The sequence below is a fragment of the Musa acuminata genome, chromosome BXJ3-5, assembly GCF_036884655.1.
Source record: "Musa acuminata AAA Group cultivar baxijiao chromosome BXJ3-5, Cavendish_Baxijiao_AAA, whole genome shotgun sequence".
Lineage (NCBI taxonomy): Eukaryota > Viridiplantae > Streptophyta > Magnoliopsida > Zingiberales > Musaceae > Musa > Musa acuminata.
Genome location: NC_088353.1, coordinates 44,600,851 through 44,622,520, shown reverse-complemented (window position 1 = coordinate 44,622,520; position 21,670 = coordinate 44,600,851). Strand labels below are relative to the sequence as shown.

The window sequence follows — 21,670 nt, the reverse complement described above, 5'->3', positions numbered from 1 at the left end:
GAATCCAGATCGCAAAGCTGCGAGGGAGTGCAGGATTTGTTATCTCGCCTTGGAGAACTCTGCTTCGGAATCGGGCCCCCCCATCGTATTGGGTTGTTCTTGCAAACATGATTTGGCTGTCGCCCACGAGCGATGCGCCCAAACTTGGTTTGAGGCTAAAGGAAACAGGTAAACTACCTTCTTTCGCTCCTTCCTTCCATTCTGATGCACGCATAACGTAGAGGGCTTTGCTTCAATCACTTCTGCTGCCCTGTTTCTCAATGCATCTTTTATGTTGTTTCGATGAAGAACATAGGCGTCGACAATTTATGATGTATACTCTTCCTTTGTAGAATGTGCGATCAAAACAGTGGAATGCAATCATTTTTGTCACTCTGAAAAAAACTATAGTACCGATAAGCTTCCTTGTGTGTCGGAGCATACATACATACATACATACATACAGTTCTTTCTGCTGTTCATACTTGCTCCGAGGTGTTCTTGCACCTCTGCTTAGCGGTGCTGCCGAGGAAATAATGTGTCATCAATTCAGCTAATTAGAAAACTACAAGTCCACAAAATCTTGGAGTTATCAAGTCACTTACGTTGTGCGCTTGCTCTTCTTATTCTAAACATTACTGTCAGCTTTTTCGGTGTGCTCAAGTCTGATTACTCTGTAGAATTCATTCATGCAGGAAGTCTCGTTCGTCGTATGTTTTAGTGTCAGCTCTCCTCTGGGATCGCTGGATTTGTTTTATCTTATGCTGGTCCTCACATTTAAAGGACCTATGTTTGTCCTTTAAATGTGAGGACATTCTTGCTTAACTTGGACATCTGCAGCGAGTTAATTTGGGGGCTTGGGTTCATCTTGTCAGGATCTGTGAGATTTGTGGCTCCACTGCAAAGAATGTGGTTGCTTCAGGTGTTGCTGCGTCCACGGAGCAGATGAACGAGGGTGACGACCCTGCGATGGCGCCTGCACAGCCATCATCATCATCGTCAGACCGGAGCTTGTGGCGCCGGCAATGCTTCCTGAACTTCCTACTAACTTTCCTGGTGTTTCTATGTGCCTTCTCCTGGCTATATCATTACAACCTTCCTTACTAAACTCCAGACTCCGGTCTTCTTCGTGCTGTGGGAAAACACCTGAAAAGGTTTGATCAGATTCGTGTTTGTGGTCGTCGATGCTCTTTAAATGACAGCTCTGTAGAATAATAATTCTGCTTTGGAGTTTATGTTAACTGTAAACCTGTTTCTTGCTTTCTTTTTCTTTAACATGAAATTCTAAAGTTTATTTTTTTTTATCAGTTATTAAATTGAGTTTAAAAATACATTACATATTTCATCAATTATTTATTATTTTACACCCATAACATACATTTTAAATCATGAATGTGAAAATAACTAATTTAACAAAATATAAAGTTTGGTTTGATTTCGATTTCTGATTTTGAAAACTCAAATACCATCGATTTCGGAATTAAAATTAAAATTAATATATGCTAAATCTAAATTGAAATGAGGTATATATAGTGTTGCCTTGTTATCTATCATGTGAGCTCTGCCGTTTCCCCGCTAATTTCTCTCGGTCACCCGTTGACGTGCGACGTTCCTCTTCCCCAACCCGCCCTCTCAATTCTCCATTTCGCTGTTCTATTCGTTCGATCCGATCGGAATCAGGTGCCGCTCCATCTTCCGATCCATACTCCCATCTTCTCCCTCCTCCTCGTCGGCATCGACTCCCATCTCACCTCCTCGCAACCCATGATCTAGATCGGTGGGAGGACAGGGAGGAGGGGCAGGAAGCCAAGATGGCTCACCGAGTGGATCACGAGTACGATTACCTCTTCAAGATCGTCCTCATCGGCGATTCCGGCGTCGGCAAATCCAACATCCTCTCCAGATTCACCCGCAACGAGTTCAGCTTGGACTCCAAATCCACCATCGGCGTCGAGTTCGCCACCAAGACCCTTCAGGTCAGCTGCTTTCGATCCCTAATCCTCCTCCAGATCTTGCGGTAATAGTTGGTTCCGTTGAGTGTCTGGTTCTTCATATCATGCAAATCGTGTTTATGCTGCTCGCGGTGCCATCGGATGATCGTGCCTGAGCATCATTAACCTCTGGCGGATGAACGACGAGGAACGGTTCCGCTTGCACCTTTAGCATCCCGTGAATTCTAGAGATAGCAGAATATTGATTCTTCTCTTGTGGGCGTTTAGGATCCGATGGAATTCGGTTAGCCAAAGACTTTTTTGGGCATGAAAAAATAGCTTTGAAAATTGAAGACAAACAGATATATCTTAAAGCCATGAATTTCTTGACGCTCTTGATCTTGTAATTTCACAAAATTTCGATGAATTTATGTCATCATGACATCAACGATGGAAATAGACAAAGCGTGCTTTTAGCTCGATCGGGGTAAACAGGATCACGAGTGACCTTTAAATGGTCGAGGAGTTTTTTGAAGGTCGACAAAAGAAGACTTGTATCCTTGTGCGTCATTCATTTTGTCCCCAACTCCAGATTATTCTTTTCTCCTTGTGAACTTGGGTTGGATAATTTCAATCGGTTTTTGGATTCTGTATTCACCGTAGTAACAATTCTTTTCTCCTTGATCCTCGGACCAGAAGTGAAAGAGGCTTTGGTCGATGCTTTACGATTTCAAAAGCATATTATCTGTGATCTTTGTTTTGCCTTTATGGGTGTCGAACGAGTTGCATTCGTACATTTGACGGTCTTGAGAATCTCCCAGAAGTAACAAAGTAAATGCTGTAAAGATGTTGCTCTGTTCTATTTTGTTTGGAGTTTATTCTGACCAGTAAATTGATTCGATGACAGATAGAAGGGAAGACGATCAAGGCGCAGATTTGGGACACCGCAGGTCAAGAGAGGTATCGTGCCATAACCAGTGCGTATTACAGGGGTGCAGTGGGAGCACTCCTAGTCTATGACATGACCAAGAAGCAAACCTTCGACAATGTCCAGAGGTGGCTTCGTGAACTTAGGGATCATGCGGATTCCAACATCGTCATCATGATGGTGGGTAACAAGTCGGACTTGCAGCATCTGAGAGCGGTTTCAGAGGATGACGGCCAGGTTTTAGCCGAGAAGGAGGGGCTCTCTTTCTTGGAGACTTCAGCACTGGAATCACTCAACGTCGACAAGGCATTTCACTCGATCCTGACGGAGATCTATCGCATCATAAACAAAAAGGCACTCGCAGCCAAAGTGGCAGCAAAAACGGCAGCCCCCCCGACTCAAGGCACGACTATCAATGTATCTGACTCTGCTGGAGGCTCAAAGGGTGCTTGTTGTTCGACCGCTTAGGTGATTGCATTTCAGAATTAACACTTGTGTTCTGCTTCCCGGTCTAGATAATGATTTATAGATTAAAAGATCATGATAACGTCGTGTAGTGCAAATCGTGGACACTTGAAGTTTCGGAGACACAGCATCCCAAGATTGTGGTTCCCTTTTTTTTGTCTCTTTTTGTACTTTTTTTCAGTCCATTGTTTAATGATTAATTTTCTTTTGCAGATGTGAGTTCATTTCCAGTTTTGCTTAGTCATTGCAGGGTTGCACACCCGATGATCCATTAGAAATTCTTCGAATGATTATTTTTTCAGTTTTAATTTATGATACATCTTTTAATTCAAGTAAAATATATCATAAACTGTACTATTAGGTTAAAAGGTGCCCGAGATTGAAGCTACCTGCATATATAAACATGTGCTGGTATTTATCTTTCTTAATATAATACTCTTTCTGCCAGCTTTCAGTCCTATCTTCGAAGGACCAGTGGATTGCGGCAGGCCGACTCCCAGAATCCAATCCCATCTGATCCAATAGTATGCCTGTGGATTATTCGCGCACCTACACGACGTGTGACGTGGATTTCGTCGTCTTCTTGCTCCAAAGTCTCGCTCCTCTGCGGTGATGCAGCTGTCATTTGTCTTCATCTCGGCACACTATATGCTTCATTCCCCATCCCCACCACGTGAATAGTTTTAATCGCCGTCGTTGAAATCCAAGCCGGCAATCGCATTAAAGATCGACGTTCCATCCATCCACATCGCTATAAATGCCGCGTTAGACTTTAGCTCCTTATCCGTCGAGCAGCAGCACAGCTGCAGGTCTCACAATGGCAGTCCCATTTCTCCTCGTCTCGATCGCTCTCTGCTCCGTCCTTTTCTTCCTCGCCACCCTTTCCTCCGCCAATGACAGCAATGTCTTGCTCACCGGCGACGTCCTCGGCACCGACAGCCAGCTCTACTATCCCGGCGCCACCTTCGTGATGCAAGGTGACTGCAATCTCGTCCTCTACAACAAGGGCCGCGGCTTCGAGTCCAACACCCACGGCGAGGGCGTCAACTGCACCCTCTCGCTCGGCGACCGCGGTCAGCTCGTCATCACCAGCTCCGCAGGATTCACCGTGTGGACCTCCGGGGTAGCTGGCAACGCCAAGACCGGCAAGTACGCAGCCGTCCTCCGACCCGACGGCGAAGTGGCCGTCTACGGCCCCGCGGTGTGGTCGACCCCTGACTTCCGCTTCGGCGCCGCCGGGCCCAACGAGGCGGAGCTGGCCGCCATTCCCATGGTGGATAACCTGTTGTTCTCGTCCCAGGTTCTCGACGGTGGTTCTAACCTCGCGACCAGGGACTACACCTTCGTCATGAAGGATGACTGCAACCTGTCTCTGATAAAGGGCGGGACCAGCGTTCTGTGGCAGTCCGGGACGGCGGGCAAAGGCCTCAACTGCTTCCTCCGGCTGGATCACCTAGGGCAGCTCGCCGTCGTAGGCGACCACAAGTACAAGACCCTTTGGACCAGCAAGAACGTATCAAGCGAAGGAGACTATGTGCTTATCCTCCAAATCACCGGACAAGCTGTCGTCTACGGACCTGTGGTCTGGTCAACCTCGCAAGCCAACTGATCGGCCGCCCCTTGCACCACCGCAGACAGCATTCCTGCTTCATTTTCCCTCACGCATGGGCGATGAAATAAGAACACCATAATTAACTCCTTAATTATGCTATCCACAGCCTGTACTCCACACTGTGTCCCAAGCAACACACCGATGCATGGCTTAAGCATGAGTTAGGATCTTTAAACAAGTCTTACGAGTTTATAATGATGAGATGGACATATTAGGATTGATGAGACGTGCAAAACATGATCCATAACGTTCTGCACATTAGTCCTTGAATCATGGAGTGTAGAATATATATATATATTATAAAACGTAAATCACAACACGTTGTCTGGGTGGTGTAGTCGGTTATCACGCTAGTCTCACACACTAGAGGTCCCCGGTTCGAACCCGGGCTCAGACAGAGTTTTTGTGTTTTTTGGGAACGGATTCTCTAGCTGTCGGATTCGGATCTGGTTTTTGGACTCTCTTCAAGGCCGTCAGTTTTGTCGTCGGATTCTCTTACTTAAACCCGTTAGCTGGTTCTTGAGTCATTGTTCGAGGGATTGGCGCAGCCTCATACGGCCTCGTGTTGCCATCACGTCGCGGGAGAGGAAACAAACAGGAAGAAGGGCGAAAATATTTCTCCGAGATTAGGGTTCCTCCGAGAAGAAGAAATAAGGGAGAAGAGGAAAAGAACGTTCGATTGTGATTCGAAGAATGGTCGATCCGAAGACGGCCATCCCCTTTGTCCGATTCTTCTACTGCTGCTGAGGGTGGTGCTCCGCCATGGAAGAAGGCTACACCAGCCTCCCCACGAGCCACTTGCTCGGTTCCGTTCCCGTACGTCTTTCTCTTTTCCTGATTTCCTTAGCTCATTTTCCCATTTAGATTATCGTTTCGCCTTTATTAATTAGATCCTCGCCCAATCTATTGATGATCTGATCGGAAATTTCCAATCGGCATTTAGTTTCACGAGACGAAATGATCTCTGTTCCTTCTTTCTTCCCCAATTTAGTTAGGGTTTTTTTTCTTCTCTTTCTTGCAGTCCGATTAATTCCACAAGCGAATCGCTAATTTGATTTCCTTTTACATTCGTACCTTTTGGATGAGATTTAGAATGAAGAGCTTGTTTAAAGTTTTATTTGCTTCTGGAAACTTTCTTGCGTCGTTGATTGTTTAGATGAGGACTATCTGAGTGATAGGAGTCGGTCGTTAGTACCTTCTTTTCTGTAATTGCCGCTTAAACTTTGTTTTCTTGATATGTGTAGTTAAACTGTTGAAACTTTTGGTGCAGGCTGTAATTGCCGAAGAAAAACCGAGCGCCGGCGCTAGTCAATGTAGTACTTCAATTCGTCCTCCCTACTAGGGAAAATTAAAAAAAGAATGGATCTTTTGCTGAATATCCTTGTCAAAATCTAACTTTTTTGGCATGTTGTTTGATTTCTCTTGCAGCCTTACCTGCAAACTTGCAAGTTTTTCCGCCTGGCAATGGTGGATACATACCACCTGAGAGTCCACTTGGTATGCATGTTAAACACACAAGGCATACTCTTGGTACTTCATTTTGTGCATTTTTCATGCATGTCGTTCTTTTTGTTATAATTGTGCATGGAAAGCATTTTATTGTTTCTTCTGAACATGCTTCTCTATTAGACATATCGATGATGAAATTGATAACTGCTGCAATCTGCATCATATATCTACAACGCCTAGGGCTAGACTGTGTTAGACAGATACAAGCCCTTGAGTTAACAACGTTAGATGAGCAATGGGCGTCAAACTTTATTCTATTCGAGAATCCTTTTGGTTTGATTCATAGAACGGGTGTTGAAGGTTGAAACCTCGCCTTCTATGTTCCTTTAATATATCACTTACTCCCACAGATTTGCACACTAGTGTTTGTGTATTTTTGTACTATTTGCAATCTTATGTTGTGAAATAAATTGGCTTAGCTAGGTTTAGCTTTTGTAGCTCCAGTTCAACTCATATGAGGTCAAAGGTTGAGTCATCATAGTTTAGAATTCATACTTCTTTTCATATATAAGTATGTTTCCGCTCACTGTATTTCTTTGTTATTTCGTATACCTCTGCTTTTTCGAAATATAATTTTTCATCTATACAGGTGGTGAAGAGCAAGCTGCAAACAACTGGAAAGGATTTTGTAGTTTATCATCATATACCCCATATTTCAATGTTGACACTGATGTGGTTGTAGATAGAATCATTAGTTCGGTGTATCCAATGGATGAGTTTTCAAGGAAGATCGATGGGAGTCCTGATCTGTGAGTTGCTCCTCTACGCATCCATCATTAGCTTTTATGTGCTGTACATAATTATTTGGAAACTTATCTGAGTTAAAGCTTATTCCGATTGTAGCTTATAGTTTCAGATCTTGTTAGTGATGACCAAACTCAAATAAGAAAGAGCAGAAGAGGAGGATGGCTGTGGGTGATTGATAAGAAAAATCTTTTTATGCATCAGCTGAAGGCTTTGAGCAGACCAATATTGTTTTTTCTTTTCTTCTAAATAATCATCTTTCACTGACTAACTAAAGTAGTACTGTAAAAGAAAATTATTTATAACTTTTGTGAGAGCTTGTTTTGAGGATCAAGACTAATAGCTGACTATCATATTTGGCATTTCTTAAAAGTATTGTCTGGTTTATGCATGTAATATTAAACTAAGAATTGATATTCACAATAGTAGCACTTCTAGAGTGGTCTTCCAGTACAGTGTATAGGAGTTTTGGTCCACAGAAATCTGAGAAATTCCTTGGTCCTCTTTCCTATCATTCATTACTCCACAAGTCATGGAGTACACAATTCCTTTTTTTTTCTTCTCGTAACATGCTGAATTTGTACTATTTTCATCGAGTTTTGTAAGTTGCATATGCTTCAGCTGATAATGCATCTAATGTATTAGGTACGGCCCTGTTTGGATCTCAGCTACGTTGGTCTTCATGCTTGCTGCCCTTGGAAACTATGGCACTTATCTGATTCAGAAAAGAAGTGAACCAAATGGTGATTGGGAATTTGATGTCAGTTATGTAGATTGGGCAGCATGTGTGGTATTTGGTTATGCAGTTGCTGTACCAGCTGCCTTCTACTTCTTGCTCCAGTATTTTGGACTTAATGCAAACCTTGTACGCCTTTGGTGTATGTGGGGTTACTCTTTGTTCGTCTTCATACCTGCTTCGGTAAGTATCTTTTTCTTTCCCCTTGTTTCAATGATAAATAAATTGTTTATTCTGCTAGATACTCAGGATGACTTAGCTCTGATTGGTAGTAGCCACGCCAGTCAATCATAAAATTGGACTTCATATAAGTCAGCACATTGAATAAATTGATAATTACAGAGAAAGCCACTGTACACTGTTGATAAAAAAACAAAAATACAAAAAAACCAAAAGTGGTAGCTGCGGTTTGAGCTGAATTGGGCAACTTGATTCATGGGTGTCTAGAGCTGTGTGGTCTAATTGTTTAGCAGATATGTTGCCTTCTTATTGGCTTGGTAAAGGGACACAATTTGCTTAAGATCATGATCCATGATTGTAACTACGAGTTGATAAGTGCTTGACAGAGATGGATTTCAAAAATATAAAAAGAAGAAGAAGAAGAAAATGCGGCATGTACCTTGTAATGTATAGATAGATATCCATGGGTTTGATTTGGTTGAAAAGGTGAGACCTACAATTAGTTGCTAGGATGATAAATGGTTCAGTCAAGCTCCGGTGGTAATCACTTTAGACTGTGTGTGCAGGACATGTTTCCATACCTCCATCAATAGATACATGACCAATCGATTTCTTGTTTGGCTTGGATTGGCCATGAACCTGCTTGTGGACTGGATTGGGCTACGCATTGCAGTATACTTGGTCTTTTTTGTTCAAAGGATATTTATTTTCCAGTGTTTTATATAAAAGAGGGAAGAGGAAACTAGACATAGATTTAAGGTTACAGCATATGACATACTCTATACACACTTGTTGCACTTTTAAATTCATGTTCCATGTCATAAAGCTCTTACATCAGCTGATCTTGGTTTCTGTTGTTCTATGTATTAGTTGTTCTTGGTGGTGCCTTCAGAGATCTTCAGGTGGATCATCATTATTCTTGCTGGTTCTGCATCGTCTTGGTTCGTGTATCTAAACCTGAAGGTTTCCACCGAGGGGAGTGATACGAGGCCTCTGGTCGTCAGCGCTCTAGTCTTGCAATTTGCTTTGGCACTCTTCATCAAGATTTTCTTCTTCTCATAGAAAACACCATCTCAGCAATTCTATCGCTGATCTTACCACACCAACATTTTAAACTTCATGTATTGTGCTTGAATCGTGTAACATACAGCAGGTGAATTGCTGAACTTTTGACGAGTTGCTGATTGATTATGTATGTTCAAAGGTATAAAATTTCTGTGGAAGCTTATTATGACGCAAGTCCTCCATCCCCTCCCTTTGCATGGCTTTATGTTTGGCAGTCGAAATCATCTATTTAGAACGAGATGGTCGTGATGAAGTCTCGACGAGCTTTCGATTACTGTGCGTGTAACTCATCTGCCATATGTTGGTTGCTGTGGCAGTTGATATCACGGTGTGGATATCATCCGTATATGCCCTTACATTATTAATCTAGTTTACCTCAATTGTACCGCAAACCGAGTATAATGAAAGATTTTAGTGCGAGTATAATCCAGGATTTCAAGCGATACGGGAAATGTATTTGCTTGGATGGGGAAGGTATTGATTCTGATCGACTCATGCGATCGTATGTGATTATTCTTTATACGGTGTTTTGCAATGAAGCGCCGACTGATTTATGTGGTTTGACTCGGAATAATTTAGGCTTTGACGATGCAAGTAGCGTCACCTACCTACTATATATGGCATTCTTTTCTCAGCTTTATGCTGCTGCATGCATGCATTCCCGAATCTGCTTCACCACGCGTACGGTCGCATTCGTGTCCTAATTTGGTCCACCAAATTATTTCATTAATTTAGATTTAAAAGAATAAATAAAAACCCATATGCATTTATTTTATTCATGTGAATCTTCTTCTTATGTGACATATCAATGTCAAGTCAAGATTTCACGTCTCGCTAATAAATACTCACCATAATAAAAATAAGAACAATTTCCCCATACAAAAGTAACTCAACCCGCGGACAACTATACCACACGGAAACAAGCTCGGTTCTCTCCCACGTGGGCCCTGCGTTCCCCGATGAGTCGCCGAGTGACGCGCGCGGGTGCCTATGGCGTGCGTCGAAGTTTCGTGCGTTCCGGCCGACTCTGGGCGGATCTGTTCTCTTGGAAAGGCCGAATGACGCGATCGGACGATCCCGTGGAGCCTTGCCAAACGCGGAGCTCGCACGAGGCAGAGGCGTGGATCCGTCCCGGCGTCTATTAAAGTCTCGGGACGGAGGAGTTCTTCCCCCTCCCCCCTATCGTCTTCTCCGCCCGCTCTCTCGCTTCACTCTTCTCCTTGGCCGATGGCGAAGTTTTTCACCCTCAACACCGGGGCCAAGATTCCTTCCGTCGGCCTGGGAACCTGGCAGTCCGCGCCGGGTCTCGTCGGCGCTGCTGTCATCGCGGCCGTCAAGGTACTAATCCTTTCTTGACCAACCCTAGAATGACTTTCTTATCGATCGGACGTGCCACATTCGGATGGCACGCACGCTCTGTTGCTTGGTTCTTGAAGGCCGACGGTTTCGTCGTGGCCTCTTCAGTCTGCCGTGAGGGTTCGTGCTCCGTTTCTTGCATTCATCTTTGGATCTTGCGGCCCCTGTTCTCGGCCGCAGGGACGCGTGCGAAGGGTTCTTGATTCTTTAAGGCCGAGGGCCTTTTTACGGCCTTTGTTTTCGACCATGGAGATGCGCGCTGTGCGCTTCTTGATTCGTTGAGGCCGAGGGGTTTGTTTAATGGCCTCCGAGTGCTTCTTCCTCTGTTTCTTGATTCTTCAGCTCCGAGGGTTTTGTGGCCTCTGTTATCTTCCGTGGTGATTCGTGCTCCGTTTCTCGATCCTTCTTAGGGCTTTGTCGCCTGTCTTCCACCGTCCGAGTCTCTTGGTTCTTTAATCTGTGGGTTTTGCGGCCTCTGCTTTCCATCAAGTGCGTTGATCATTCCTGTAAACGTTGTAGATATCCAATGCTCGATTGTACGGGGAGACGACGGCTCCGTCTGCATTCGTTTGAAACATCCAATGCATTTATCGCAAACCCGTATCGAGAACATCAAATGGGCTTCAAATTTCGTTTCTATAACCCTTGTAGTTATCAGAACATCAGACGAAATGTTCATTGTCATCAGAACACCTCCGATTTCGGCTCTCTAACCCGTCTCAAGAACACCAGCCGATTTGTTGATTGTCATCAGAAACCCTTCCGCAAGTTCCAATTTTCTCGATCTTGTGGAGGATGCGATACATTTGTTTAGTTGCCTTATTCTTGTTTGTGAAATTAATGTCTCCACATTCGTTTCTCGAACCAATATGCGATGAGGTACCACTTGTTCGTGTGCAATGGTATCCCAATTTTCATACATCTGATACTTGGTTTACCTGTTATGTTCTTGCAGGCTGGCTATAGGCATATTGATTGTGCTCGTGTATACAACAATGAAAAGGAGGTATTCCCGGCGCATAATATCTTTTAATTGCCGTATGCCCATAGGAATATTGCTATTTGTTGCTTCTTGCGCTTGTTCTTGTTACTACGGTATCCTCGGCAACACTAACAGAATGCTATAATTGTAACGATAACAAAACAAAAGACATGTTTATCGAGTCATGTTGAAATTTGAACAGCTGCACAAACTGTTAATTACTTGGAGCATCTGATTAGTTCATTTCCTTTGTGGTTGTTCTAGGTTGGTTCGGCTCTAAAGAAACTATTTGATGAGGGTGTCGTGAAGCGTGAAGAGTTGTTTATCACATCTAAACTATGGTGATCCTTGTTTTTTTTTAACCTGTGCAATTAAGTATTTAAGTGGTTATCTTTGAGACGTTTTAGTTTTCTAGCAAATTGCTGAATTAAGAAATTGAAAAGACTTGCTGACTTTTGCAGGTGTAGCGATCATGCTCCAGAAGATGTGCCTGTTGCAATCGATCTAACTCTGAAGGACCTCCAGCTTGATTATGTGGATCTCTACCTTGTAAGTTTACAGGGACAATTCATTGTGCATGTCTATTGTGTATATGTGAAAGGTGTTGCGTAGTAGATCTCTTCATGCCAATATGTTTTTGCTCAAAACTGCATTTCTCATGAAATTTGAGAGCCTGTTTCTACAGATTACCAGTTTTTTGTCTTACTGTTTTAATTTGATTTGAAGATTCACTGGCCATTTCGCGTTAAGAAGGGGAGTAGCATAAGCCCTGAAAACTTTTTACCGCCTGATATACCTGCTACATGGGGAGCAATGGAAAAAGTGTTCGACTCGGGTAAAGCTCGCGCTATCGGCGTGAGCAATTTTTCTACGAAGAAGTTAGACGATCTGCTTTCTGTTGCACGAGTTCCCCCAGCCGTCGACCAGGTTGAGTGTCACCCTGGTTGGCAACAGATGAAGCTTCGTGCCTTGTGTCAGTCTAAGGGTGTTCATCTCTCCGTAAGTTTAAAATGTCCTTGTTGTAATTTGTATTTTCTAGTACATTATTATTTTTGGTGCTTCTCTCTCTTTTGCATATTTACTTTTATATGTGACATATTTATTGGGGAGTCTGCAGGCGTACTCCCCTCTGGGCTCTCCTGGCACATCGTTTATCAAGGGAAGCAATGTACTCACACATCCTATTGTAAACATGATTGCTGAAAAACTGGGTAAGACTCCTGCACAAGTAGCTCTGCGTTGGGGTCTTCAAATGGGTCAAAGCGTGTTGCCCAAGAGCACCACCGAAGCAAGGATAAAGGATAACTTTGATGTATTCGGTTGGTCTATTCCCGATGACTTGTTTGGCAAGTTCTCTGAATTTGAGCAGGTAACTACAAATTTTCTATGAATTCTTTTTAAACTATACCCTTTTTTTTTTATTTATATATCATTGATTGGCGCTATATTTCAATGTTTTTTTATATCATTTCTGATTGCATGTATGTTATTCTATGGGGTTTGATTACCTAAAGTTGGATATTTCTGTAGCAAGTTTTACATGTTCCACCACATTGTTTTTTCGATCCGTCCTTTTTTTTTTTTTTTTTTTCAGTTGAGTAGCTAGTACCATAACTCATGAATCTGGGGTCTCCCTCTGGTATATATATGCATCTTTATGAAAGATTGTTTGACATGCATGTTTTGTAAAATATGTTTTTTTTTTTTTAAATATTGATGGCTTAGACATTAGATTCTGGTTTTTAATGGCTTGGAATATTTATCGATATATATATATATTTTGGTATCAAACGTCCTTTGTCTAAATCGAGGATGCATGTGCATAATAGATGCTTGTGTGAGAGTGTTCCTCTCTCCTGATCTCCCTGTAGAATCAATACAATTTTCCATTTTAAGACTATATTTTGTTTGTCATCGTTGACAGGCACGGCTACTGACGGCCAACTTTTTCGTGCATCCACAAAGCGTTTACAAAAGTGTTGAGGAGCTGTGGGACGACGAGATCTAATCGTTCCAAGTGTTTTTTTTGTTTTGTTTTGGTACTCATCAATGATGATTGGATTATCTTTGAACACTGTTTGACCGTGTGATATTTATGGTCAATTTTTTTTGCCGCACGGCTCCATTTCTGAACTTTGTTTGTTTTCAAGTCCTTTCTAATGCAACTTTTTTGAATTTAAACATCAGATTGGTGCAATTCTTTCCTTCAATTTGTTTTCTGAAGTGTACGTATTTGGCAGCGTTCGTGTTGTACGTCGTGCATCAGATCTCGCCACCTATAATAATGACTGTTGTTTATCATCGGGAATTGATTACTTGTAGTGTAATTAAGTAATCATTTGCTCATAATTCACAACTGTTGTGTGTGTTTGGGTTAATCGAAAAATTAATTATTTTTAACTGAAGTAAAATATATGTGATAGTTTATTAATGGTAGTATTTCTTTCTGTCTGAAACAAAATCTCTCCGAAAGTTGTTGTTTAGAGTCGTGTCGTGGAATCATTCATGCTATAGATAGCCTTTCCATTTGATAATGATTGTATTAGTAAAGCTCTACAGAAACAATCTTCTTAGCGGTTTCCACGAGTTTTCAATGCGTGTTCTTTTATACAAAACTTTTGGGAGACACAGTAGCTACTACTAGTATGATATCTCCTCCCCCCAAGGCAAAATGTTGCACATCGGCAATGGTTGTTGTTCCTTGAGAGATCACATGAATAATCCCAACATATCTCATTTATTTTGCAGCAGAATATCTGTGACATGCTATTTTCTTGGTGAAAAGAGAATGAAATTTCTGCCCACCTTTTCCTACTCGTGTTCACGTTTTAAGAGAGAGAGAGAGAGAGAAAGAAAGTGGTATTCGATCTCCGATGGTGGCTTCTGGTACATCCATCCATGTTGTGGCATTGTCTGGTCTAAAGATTGCGTGAAGCAGCAGCTCATGACCAACCGTCCTCCATCTTGGTGGCCCTTGGCAATGATGACATGGGGACGAGGGGTGGGGTCAGGTGGGGGCCAGATGTATTTCGTGAACAATGAAAGCGAGCCGAATGATGGATTGCCGAATGGCATCGTATGAGCTCCTCCCTCCGATGTCTCTCTCTCTCTCTTGCCGAATGGCATCGCATGAGCTCCTCCCTCCGATTGTCTCTCTCTCTCTCTCTCAAGGTCAGTATGATCGCCCATCATCGTTTGCTGACTTTTCCTTGAGCTTTTTACCCTTTTCAGCAAAATATTTCTTTTATTTTTCCTACTTGCGTTGATAATGATACTGTTCTTGTCGCATGCATCAACCATAACAATACTGTTCTTGTCGCATGCATCAACCATAACACACAAGCAAGCTTGCCCTCGTTCACATCCAAGAGAGGAACAGTAGCATTCTTCATTTGCAAGCGAAGTCTCCTATATTTGGCTTGTGGGTGCTGCTTTTCTTCGAAGACCAATTTCGGGGACTAGGAGAGAGAGACTTAACCCAGAAATTTGGTAAGAAAAGACTCCGACCAGTTGAACATCTGATACTGACAGTATTATTTGCTGGTATTATATTTTATTACTCCAAGAACGAACCAATACATGTATAATTCTACACTTGCAAACTCACTTTATTTCTCTGTATAATTCATAACAAATAGCGGGACTCCTTTTTTTCAAGACCCAAACCCCTTAGGACAGAGGAGGAGGAAGAACCATATTAATTCACAGGTTGTGAAGAGCACAGAGGCTGTTCGATCGATACCATTTATAGCAAGCGGAGACGACCTGCAACGCGCCTTCATCACCTCCGCCACCCTCATGCAGGACGCCACTGAGCTGCGCGCCGGCGCGGAGACTGCGGAGCCGCGGGCGCCGTCAGTGGTCTCGGAGACGAAGGAAAGAAGCGGACGTCCGACGACAGAAACCTGCCGGAGTCACCGGCCGGTAGCCGCACGTAGGAAGCCGAGGGGGAGTCGTGGAACAACAAGCTCCCTATGTTGGAAACCTGTCCGCCGTTCTTGTATCGGACTATGGCCTTGTAGACGAACGGAATGAGACCTTCCATGGTGAGAGCACAAAAGCTGAGACAGGTTGGTGGTGGTGGTGGCCGGTAGAGTTGGAGGAGACTTTGAGGTTTTGTCTTGAGAGAAGAGAGATGGGGAGACATTGGGTTATAAAGAGCGGTGATTGATTAGTGGAAGCCAGCTGCTGAGAAGAAGCTAACCAAGGCAAGCTCGGTCAGAGAAGGGAGAGGAGATGACCGAGGTGGCTGGCTATCCACGAAGCAGTAGCTTTCAAACCCATTGACATCTTACCAACTACAATAAAACCATATATCCATGCTTTTGATGTGGATGATTTCAATATAATAAATGTCAGAGGTGGGTAGCAGCAATCTTGTCAGTTTTAAGACAAGATTCCTTTCCCTTATCTCCACTCACCGGACACTACCATCACAGGTTACCATCAGAGACTGCTTCTTCCACAAATTTTGGTGCAATGTTACTTTCATTGGGAGGAAGGGGAAAAGAACACCATCCAGTGATGATGAAGGTACCAAGTACGGGTCACAAACAAGATGATGATGACAAGCATGGTTTCTGAAAGAAACAGAGCTTACATTTGAAATCTTTTCGAGCATAAATAGGGAACTTAGCTAACAAGCAATGCATTCATAATTGTCTATATTTGCAGCTATATATTATGGATTTGGGCGTACCTGATTCGAGCATCGTAATCTAATATTTTAGCTGGAGAAATCCAAGTTGAAGACCACAAGAACCATTCAGAGGTGTTCATTAACGACTCCCATGCTGAAATGGTAGGCCACATCAATGTCCGCCCATCGGATAGGACTGTTCGATAGGATCTGGAAACAAAAGCAAAAGAACGTGAGAAATGTGAAAACCTTGGGCGATCGGAGCCTGACCCATAATTCTACTGGCTCAAACCAATCCATCTTCCCATGCATGTACCCAATTGACATTATCACGACCGCGATGACCTACCGAATAATTTGAGGCTTCACATTGTATCAGAATGAGCTGAGAATATACTTCAACGAACGGCAGAAGTGAAAGTAGGGAAGAACACTGTAGCAGTTCGTTTGTGAGGAGGACATACATACTTTTACCATACATAATATGCCAGAATTCTTTGACAAGAACAAATGATGCAAGTGAACAAAATTTACAGATAAATAATCTAAACAGAAAAGCATATTACAAGGCAAATTACAGCACCTAATGATGCCGACTGCCTCGGAGCTTTACCGGAGATGTCACTTGATATCAGTTGCAGAGCAGTGTATCTCTAGTGGAGTTTCCAGTTACAGGGTTCACCCTGGTGTGGACGCCGTTTAACACAATAAGGACCCTTCTAATATTGTTGCGTGGAATTTAGAAACTGTGGATTAGAAATGCAACGAGATTTTACCCATCGGCAACTTTGCAAAGGTACTCCCGTTGGTCTTCTCGCAGGGGAACATCCGTGAAGTCTGACAAAAAAAAAAAAAGATTATCAGGATACAGTTTCGACTCACATTCATAAATTTATATGGAATATACTTTCCATGAATCACTCGATACATCACTGCCGTCTATGGTTGGAGAGCTTATGATACACGGCAATCGATGTAGTAGTGAAAACAGAAAAACCAGGACAACTACAGATCAGCTGATAATACAAAAACTGCATCTCACTGAAATCAGATACACCAAAAGGTTGAGAAAAAATATAAGGATTCACCTACAACACCTACAATTGGACATTCTTAAGGGCTTCTAAGAGAATGAATTTTATCATTAGTATTGGAAAATATTCCAGGTTCTCTATACCAATCTTAGTCTGAATTATGATGTCAAGGCACAATGTCCCTCTTTGAACCTTACATAGATCTCATCTGGTAGTTCGATTAAAAGATTAGAAATAAGGCCTCGAATGTTAAAATAACTTTTAGCAATATTAGTAGTTGGTGGACTATTTTCCTCATTAGTTACATCCCAAGAAAAAAAGATGACCAAAAAACCATTTGAAGTAGCCATGAAGTCAAACTAATACTCCAAAAGATACAAAATATACATTTCCTGTTCTAACATTAATGACTAATTTAGATTGATATAAACTTAGTTATCCACTAAGTGATTGAAGAAAGATACAGCTTGCTTCCTTTGTGCTTCAATCTGCCCTGGAATTTCTCCAGGATTTCGACATTCAAGAACGAGGATACCATCATTCATAAACGAGGATACCATCACTAACCATCAAGGTTCTGGTTGCAGATTGTAAGGCAAAAAAACTTCCACGGAACCCCCACAATTTCGAATTATGATATCTGCTGACAATTAATGATAAGAAAATTCTTTATTTGGCTTATATCTGCTGCAACGTCATGGATTTAAACTCATTCATATATGTTCCAACACAGAATCACCATGGACTCTGTACTACATGCCTCCTTGTGTCTTTATCTTTTTTATAATCCAAATTATGAAATAATCATCAAACATTAGGAAATGTTGACAATATTCAGAGTTAGGATACGTGTACCAGATAATAGAAGGTGCTTGCGAATCAAGATAATGTTTCAAAGTTGCAAATGACATTAGTTAGTTATTCTTTTCCGATACAAGGTTATATTCTGTCGCAGGAAATTTTATCCAGATGGAGGACTGAAGCTGACAACAATACACACAAAACAGTCCTAATCACATGATTATCCCCAAACAAGATGAAGATCTATACAAACTCAGTTTGACATTGGAGTTACCTGCTCCATTGATATTTGATCCTCTGAAAGATGTGTTGCCAGTAGCAAGAGCACCTTCAAGATTTGCATTACTTAGATTTGCCTATAGAAAAAAGGAAAAAAGAAAAGAGAAACATCATAAAACTATTAGAATCTCTCTGTTATATATTGAATCTCGCAAAGCATAGTGTAATGAACTTCTCTTTCCTAAAGGACCTAAGAGGAGATGGATTAAATTCCCACTAGTTTCTTGACCATCAAGTTCTGAAGTGGATTATTAACGTCTTTTATTAGTTGTAATCAGTACTGATTTCTTATTTTGCCCTCCTTTTTCAGTCTGTCTCATCCAATGCCCTTCTTCATCCTATAACACAGAGCGAGAATCACTGACAATTCTCTGCTTTGGCCATTATTCCCTCCCATCTATTCTCCCACACTGGTGGCCTTCCCACCACTATCAACTTGGCAGGTGTCACACAAAATATAGAAATGAAAAGCCATGTACTATTTTCTGGACCTAGGAACATCAACTTAACGATAATAGTAAACTAAAACTCAAGAAAAAGGAAGAGAACTGATGTATAGAAGCAATTATATTAATCGAGTACCTTAGTCACATTGGCCAAGGAAAAGTCTGCACCCCTGAGATCAGCATCAGAGAGATCAGCTCCTGAAAGTAACTTCCAAAATATGAGGGCTGGTTGATCGCTAAATCATGCACTAAAAGTATGCCAACATATGTACAGCTCAATACAATAATATGGATATTGGTTTGAAGGCCAATTTCACCAGCATTTTCTTACTAAAATAATCCAATATTTCGTATCTTTGCTACACCTCCAAACACCATAATTTAACAAGGTTCTTCACTTGCTACATTTTTTTTGTCTTGAGATAACACGAGAAAGCACCTTAAAGAACTTCCTTAAAGGTTCTTTTCTTTTTCATACAAACGGAACTGAAAATTCTACTAATTGTAAAACCGTATAAGTAGCTCTAAAGAAAAAGTCGAAGCATATCTACGCTTCCAAAAATCAAACATTAATTGTTGAGCTAGATAGCCTCTTACACTAAAAAGAATCCACAACCTGTCAGATCTGCATCAAAAAAGCTCGCACCGAGTAACTTTGCGCCCTTGAAATTGGCCTGCCTCAGGATCGACTGCAAGCAAGCAAATGGGAAATAATCAACCTCAACTAAACCAGACAGCAATATGGAAATTTCCAAAAGAAAAAGGAAGAAAAATCTCAAGTTTGAAAACATTTACCGTCTTGAAGTCTTGTTTGATGAGGGTCTTGCCACTGAAGTCTTTGCCGGTGAGGTCTTGCCCTCTCGTTACTTCCGCCCCGTACGGCCCTCCACCCTGCCGATTTCCAAAACACTATCATCGAACAAGAGCTCCCAATTTCCGTATTCTCGAACGATTTTAGCTTCTGGACAAGACAAGGGTAACCTTAAAAGCGAGAGCAGGGTCGGCGAAGAAGAGGGAGGCGGCGAGGAGGGCAACGGCGCTCACCCGACCTAAGCCTTCTCCCAGCTCGGCAACCTAAATTCGATCAAAATTAACACCGACGCTTGTGAATCCAAGAAAAAGGAGAAGGTCAGGAGGACTTGTTCGACTTACGGACGAGCATTGCGGTGGCGAGAGGCTAGTGCGAGGAGCCGAGGCCGAGAGGAATCGCCGCCATTTGGAAGAGTTGTGAGGGACGAGAGAGGGCAAGGGAGAAAGCGAAGGAGGAGGAACGAGATTTAGACTACCGATGAGAGCGGCCATGGGCGATATATCTCCTTCGGCTGTTCGCTATCTTCCGCCTCTCTCCCTCCCGTTGTTCGCTATCTTTTGAGTCCATCGACTAACTTAATATTATCTTTGATATCTCGATTTTTATATTTTTAAGAATTATATCAAAATTTTTATATTTATAAAAATAAAATATTTATTTTTTATATTTATTAATTTTATTAATAAAAAGACCATATATATAAAAAGATCATCTAGACGTCTTATCGCACCAGCATTTATTATCCATAAAAACTAGAGAACTAACGAAAACAAGAAGGTAAGAATTTAGCATCATCCATGTGGTAGTAGACAAAGGGCCTTCGGGTTAACATAGAGCGACAATTTAGACTCGGATAAGGCGACCACACGACCTTCGCATTATTCGGTATAGATCGACGCCAAACACCTCGGAGCCATTCTGCAAAACTCGTGACGGCGCTGCACGACGTCGACCCAAACAACATCGGACACCTAGGGCCCGTTCCACAAAACTCAAGACGGCATCAACCCCTACGAGTTGGTTGACGCTCGTTTGCAGGGTACAAGCCATCCTCCTAAGGAGTTGGCGGCCATTAAAGGACCACGTACAACCAACTGCCCCGTCGCAAAGTATAAAAACCAATCCTCTGATCAATAAAGGGGTACGAACACTCAATTTTTTTATTCCACTCAACTCTAACTTAACATTCGGAGGAGTCGAATCGAAAAATCTCCCTCTCGACCTCAGCTTGTGTATAGGAGCTCGATGACGAAGAAGCAGTCCACTCGTCAAGAGAGAATACCACACTCAAGAAATAAGTCTCGAACTCAACCTAACTCGACACTCGCTTTTGCCACCTGAACGTCCACGTGGACAACCTTGCGTATCTGGGATTAGACCGAATCGTACTGACACATCGACCAACAAGAAGAGAGAAGATAAAAGCTCACGATCCTAAAGAATAACGTGCATGGTATCGACACCTATCTACCGCAACAGGAGGAAAGTTTCAGTCTCGGAACAACACCAGTATTCCGTAATCCTTCAAAGCTGGAAGAGGGCGCAAGATGTTGTAGAATTAAACTGGAGGAGGAGACTTTTCTTCTATTCTCATTATTTATCTTAGCATGATTAATTTAATAACCACATGTATAGAGGTTGGGTCGGAGAAGTCTCCGCAAACACTGCGGTGGGAATGCGGCGTTCAGATCGCCGACAAAATAGAACTATAATAAGGATTTAAGCATGTGGGTTGATGAAGGCGGGTGTCGAAGTCATGGAAAGGACGAGAACGATTCCTCCGATCTTCTCCGTCCGTATTCGACATTGCCGGGGACAGACAGACGGTACGCTGTCCCGTCCGTAGACAGAGAGCACGGAATGCGCGGAGCAACATAAAGCGGAGGTGGCGTTCGCAAGTACGATGGCGCAGTTGCAAAGCCGGGCGGGGTCGAGGGTTCCATCAACGTGCGTCGCATGACGTCGAAAACTACGAAGGGGAGGAGGCGTTTGTACCATTCTCATCCCACTGACCATGCGCTTCCATCCATCTTCGCATTGTATGCATAAATATAGACGCAGGCATCGATCGAAAAGGGATGCTGAGGCTATCAAGTCCTGCGCGGTTGCGACAGCGATGTTCATCACCTCGGGACGGAGTGTGGAGTCGGAGTGGGGATGTCTACTCGCCATG

The 21,670-nt window shown here is 42.6% G+C and overlaps 5 protein-coding genes, 1 long non-coding RNA gene and 1 other non-coding gene across 13 annotated transcripts; 6 read left to right on the top strand and 1 right to left on the bottom strand.

Moving 5' to 3' along the window:
* Nucleotides 1-1,539: 1,539 nt before the first annotated feature.
* LOC103986136 (ras-related protein Rab11C) lies at nucleotides 1,540-3,515 on the top strand. Of its 2 annotated transcripts, XM_065152003.1 has the most exons (3): nucleotides 1,547-1,659; nucleotides 1,753-1,955; nucleotides 2,818-3,515. In XM_065152003.1, exons 2-3 carry the CDS (start codon nucleotides 1,791-1,793, stop codon nucleotides 3,304-3,306), a joined length of 654 nt encoding a protein of 217 aa, XP_065008075.1. In that variant the 5' UTR covers nucleotides 1,547-1,659; nucleotides 1,753-1,790; the 3' UTR covers nucleotides 3,307-3,515. The 2 variants fall into 2 exon arrangements, with proteins under 2 accessions (XP_009402312.2, XP_065008075.1); XM_009404037.3 differs by having other exon boundaries at nucleotides 1,540-1,955.
* Nucleotides 3,516-4,068: 553 nt separating this feature from the next.
* On the top strand, nucleotides 4,069-5,093 carry LOC135638706 (mannose-specific lectin 3-like). The gene has a single exon (XM_065152002.1). The coding sequence runs from the start codon at nucleotides 4,121-4,123 to the stop codon at nucleotides 4,910-4,912; it is 792 nt and encodes a 263-aa protein (XP_065008074.1). The 5' UTR covers nucleotides 4,069-4,120; the 3' UTR covers nucleotides 4,913-5,093.
* Nucleotides 5,094-5,238: 145 nt separating this feature from the next.
* TRNAV-CAC (transfer RNA valine (anticodon CAC)) lies at nucleotides 5,239-5,312 on the top strand. Its single transcript has one exon. It is a non-coding gene; the product is annotated as a tRNA-Val (tRNA).
* Nucleotides 5,313-5,337: 25 nt separating this feature from the next.
* On the top strand, nucleotides 5,338-9,323 carry LOC135638705 (uncharacterized). Its single transcript, XM_065152001.1, has 6 exons — nucleotides 5,338-5,731; nucleotides 6,186-6,228; nucleotides 6,344-6,412; nucleotides 7,014-7,173; nucleotides 7,814-8,087; nucleotides 8,955-9,323. Exons 1-6 carry the CDS (start codon nucleotides 5,678-5,680, stop codon nucleotides 9,144-9,146), a joined length of 792 nt encoding a protein of 263 aa, XP_065008073.1. The 5' UTR covers nucleotides 5,338-5,677; the 3' UTR covers nucleotides 9,147-9,323.
* Nucleotides 9,324-10,192: 869 nt separating this feature from the next.
* LOC135638778 (NADPH-dependent aldo-keto reductase, chloroplastic-like) lies at nucleotides 10,193-13,673 on the top strand. Its single transcript, XM_065152163.1, has 7 exons — nucleotides 10,193-10,487; nucleotides 11,461-11,511; nucleotides 11,752-11,828; nucleotides 11,949-12,036; nucleotides 12,214-12,486; nucleotides 12,605-12,856; nucleotides 13,412-13,673. Exons 1-7 carry the CDS (start codon nucleotides 10,377-10,379, stop codon nucleotides 13,493-13,495), a joined length of 936 nt encoding a protein of 311 aa, XP_065008235.1. The 5' UTR covers nucleotides 10,193-10,376; the 3' UTR covers nucleotides 13,496-13,673.
* Nucleotides 13,674-14,519: 846 nt separating this feature from the next.
* LOC135638779 (uncharacterized) lies at nucleotides 14,520-15,547 on the top strand. Its single transcript, XR_010496718.1, has 2 exons — nucleotides 14,520-14,658; nucleotides 14,831-15,547. It is a non-coding gene; the product is annotated as an uncharacterized LOC135638779 (long non-coding RNA).
* A 260-nt stretch (nucleotides 15,548-15,807) lies between these two features.
* Nucleotides 15,808-20,053, bottom strand: LOC135581062 (thylakoid lumenal 15 kDa protein 1, chloroplastic-like). 6 transcript variants are annotated; one of them, XR_010496717.1, is made up of 10 exons: nucleotides 19,839-20,053; nucleotides 19,668-19,760; nucleotides 19,482-19,577; nucleotides 19,303-19,375; nucleotides 18,823-18,884; nucleotides 18,236-18,317; nucleotides 16,903-16,963; nucleotides 16,710-16,809; nucleotides 16,476-16,559; nucleotides 15,808-16,336 (listed from the first exon to the last, which is right to left on the bottom strand). XR_010496717.1 is itself a non-coding variant. In XM_065152166.1 (9 exons), the coding sequence occupies exons 1-8, from the start codon at nucleotides 19,986-19,988 to the stop codon at nucleotides 16,758-16,760; spliced, it is 669 nt and encodes a 222-aa protein (XP_065008238.1). In that variant the 5' UTR covers nucleotides 19,989-20,053; the 3' UTR covers nucleotides 15,808-16,559; nucleotides 16,710-16,757. The 6 variants fall into 6 exon arrangements, 3 of the variants coding, with proteins under 3 accessions (XP_065008238.1, XP_065008237.1, XP_065008236.1); XR_010496715.1 differs by having other exon boundaries at nucleotides 15,808-16,067; nucleotides 16,187-16,809; XR_010496716.1 differs by having other exon boundaries at nucleotides 16,476-16,809.
* Nucleotides 20,054-21,670: the final 1,617 nt, after the last annotated feature.

Coding starts and splice junctions, on each gene's coding strand:
- LOC103986136 (XM_009404037.3), top strand. CDS start 1,791: ATGGCTCACCGAGTGGATCACGAGTACGATTACCTCTTCAAGATCGTC. Junction 1,956..2,817: donor TCGCCACCAAGACCCTTCAG/GTCAGCTGCTTT, acceptor ATTCGATGACAG/ATAGAAGGGAAGACGATCAA.
- LOC135638706 (XM_065152002.1), top strand. CDS start 4,121: ATGGCAGTCCCATTTCTCCTCGTCTCGATCGCTCTCTGCTCCGTCCTT.
- LOC135638705 (XM_065152001.1), top strand. CDS start 5,678: ATGGAAGAAGGCTACACCAGCCTCCCCACGAGCCACTTGCTCGGTTCC. Junction 5,732..6,185: donor ACTTGCTCGGTTCCGTTCCC/GTACGTCTTTCT, acceptor CTTTTGGTGCAG/GCTGTAATTGCCGAAGAAAA. Junction 6,229..6,343: donor GAGCGCCGGCGCTAGTCAAT/GTAGTACTTCAA, acceptor TTTCTCTTGCAG/CCTTACCTGCAAACTTGCAA.
- LOC135638778 (XM_065152163.1), top strand. CDS start 10,377: ATGGCGAAGTTTTTCACCCTCAACACCGGGGCCAAGATTCCTTCCGTC. Junction 10,488..11,460: donor CTGTCATCGCGGCCGTCAAG/GTACTAATCCTT, acceptor ATGTTCTTGCAG/GCTGGCTATAGGCATATTGA. Junction 11,512..11,751: donor TATACAACAATGAAAAGGAG/GTATTCCCGGCG, acceptor TGGTTGTTCTAG/GTTGGTTCGGCTCTAAAGAA.
- LOC135581062 (XM_065152164.1), bottom strand. CDS start 19,988: ATGGCCGCTCTCATCGGTAGTCTAAATCTCGTTCCTCCTCCTTCGCTT. Junction 19,761..19,838: donor CGCCACCGCAATGCTCGTCC/GTAAGTCGAACA, acceptor GATCGAATTTAG/GTTGCCGAGCTGGGAGAAGG. Junction 16,964..18,235: donor ATCAAATATCAATGGAGCAG/GTAACTCCAATG, acceptor TTTTTTTGTCAG/ACTTCACGGATGTTCCCCTG.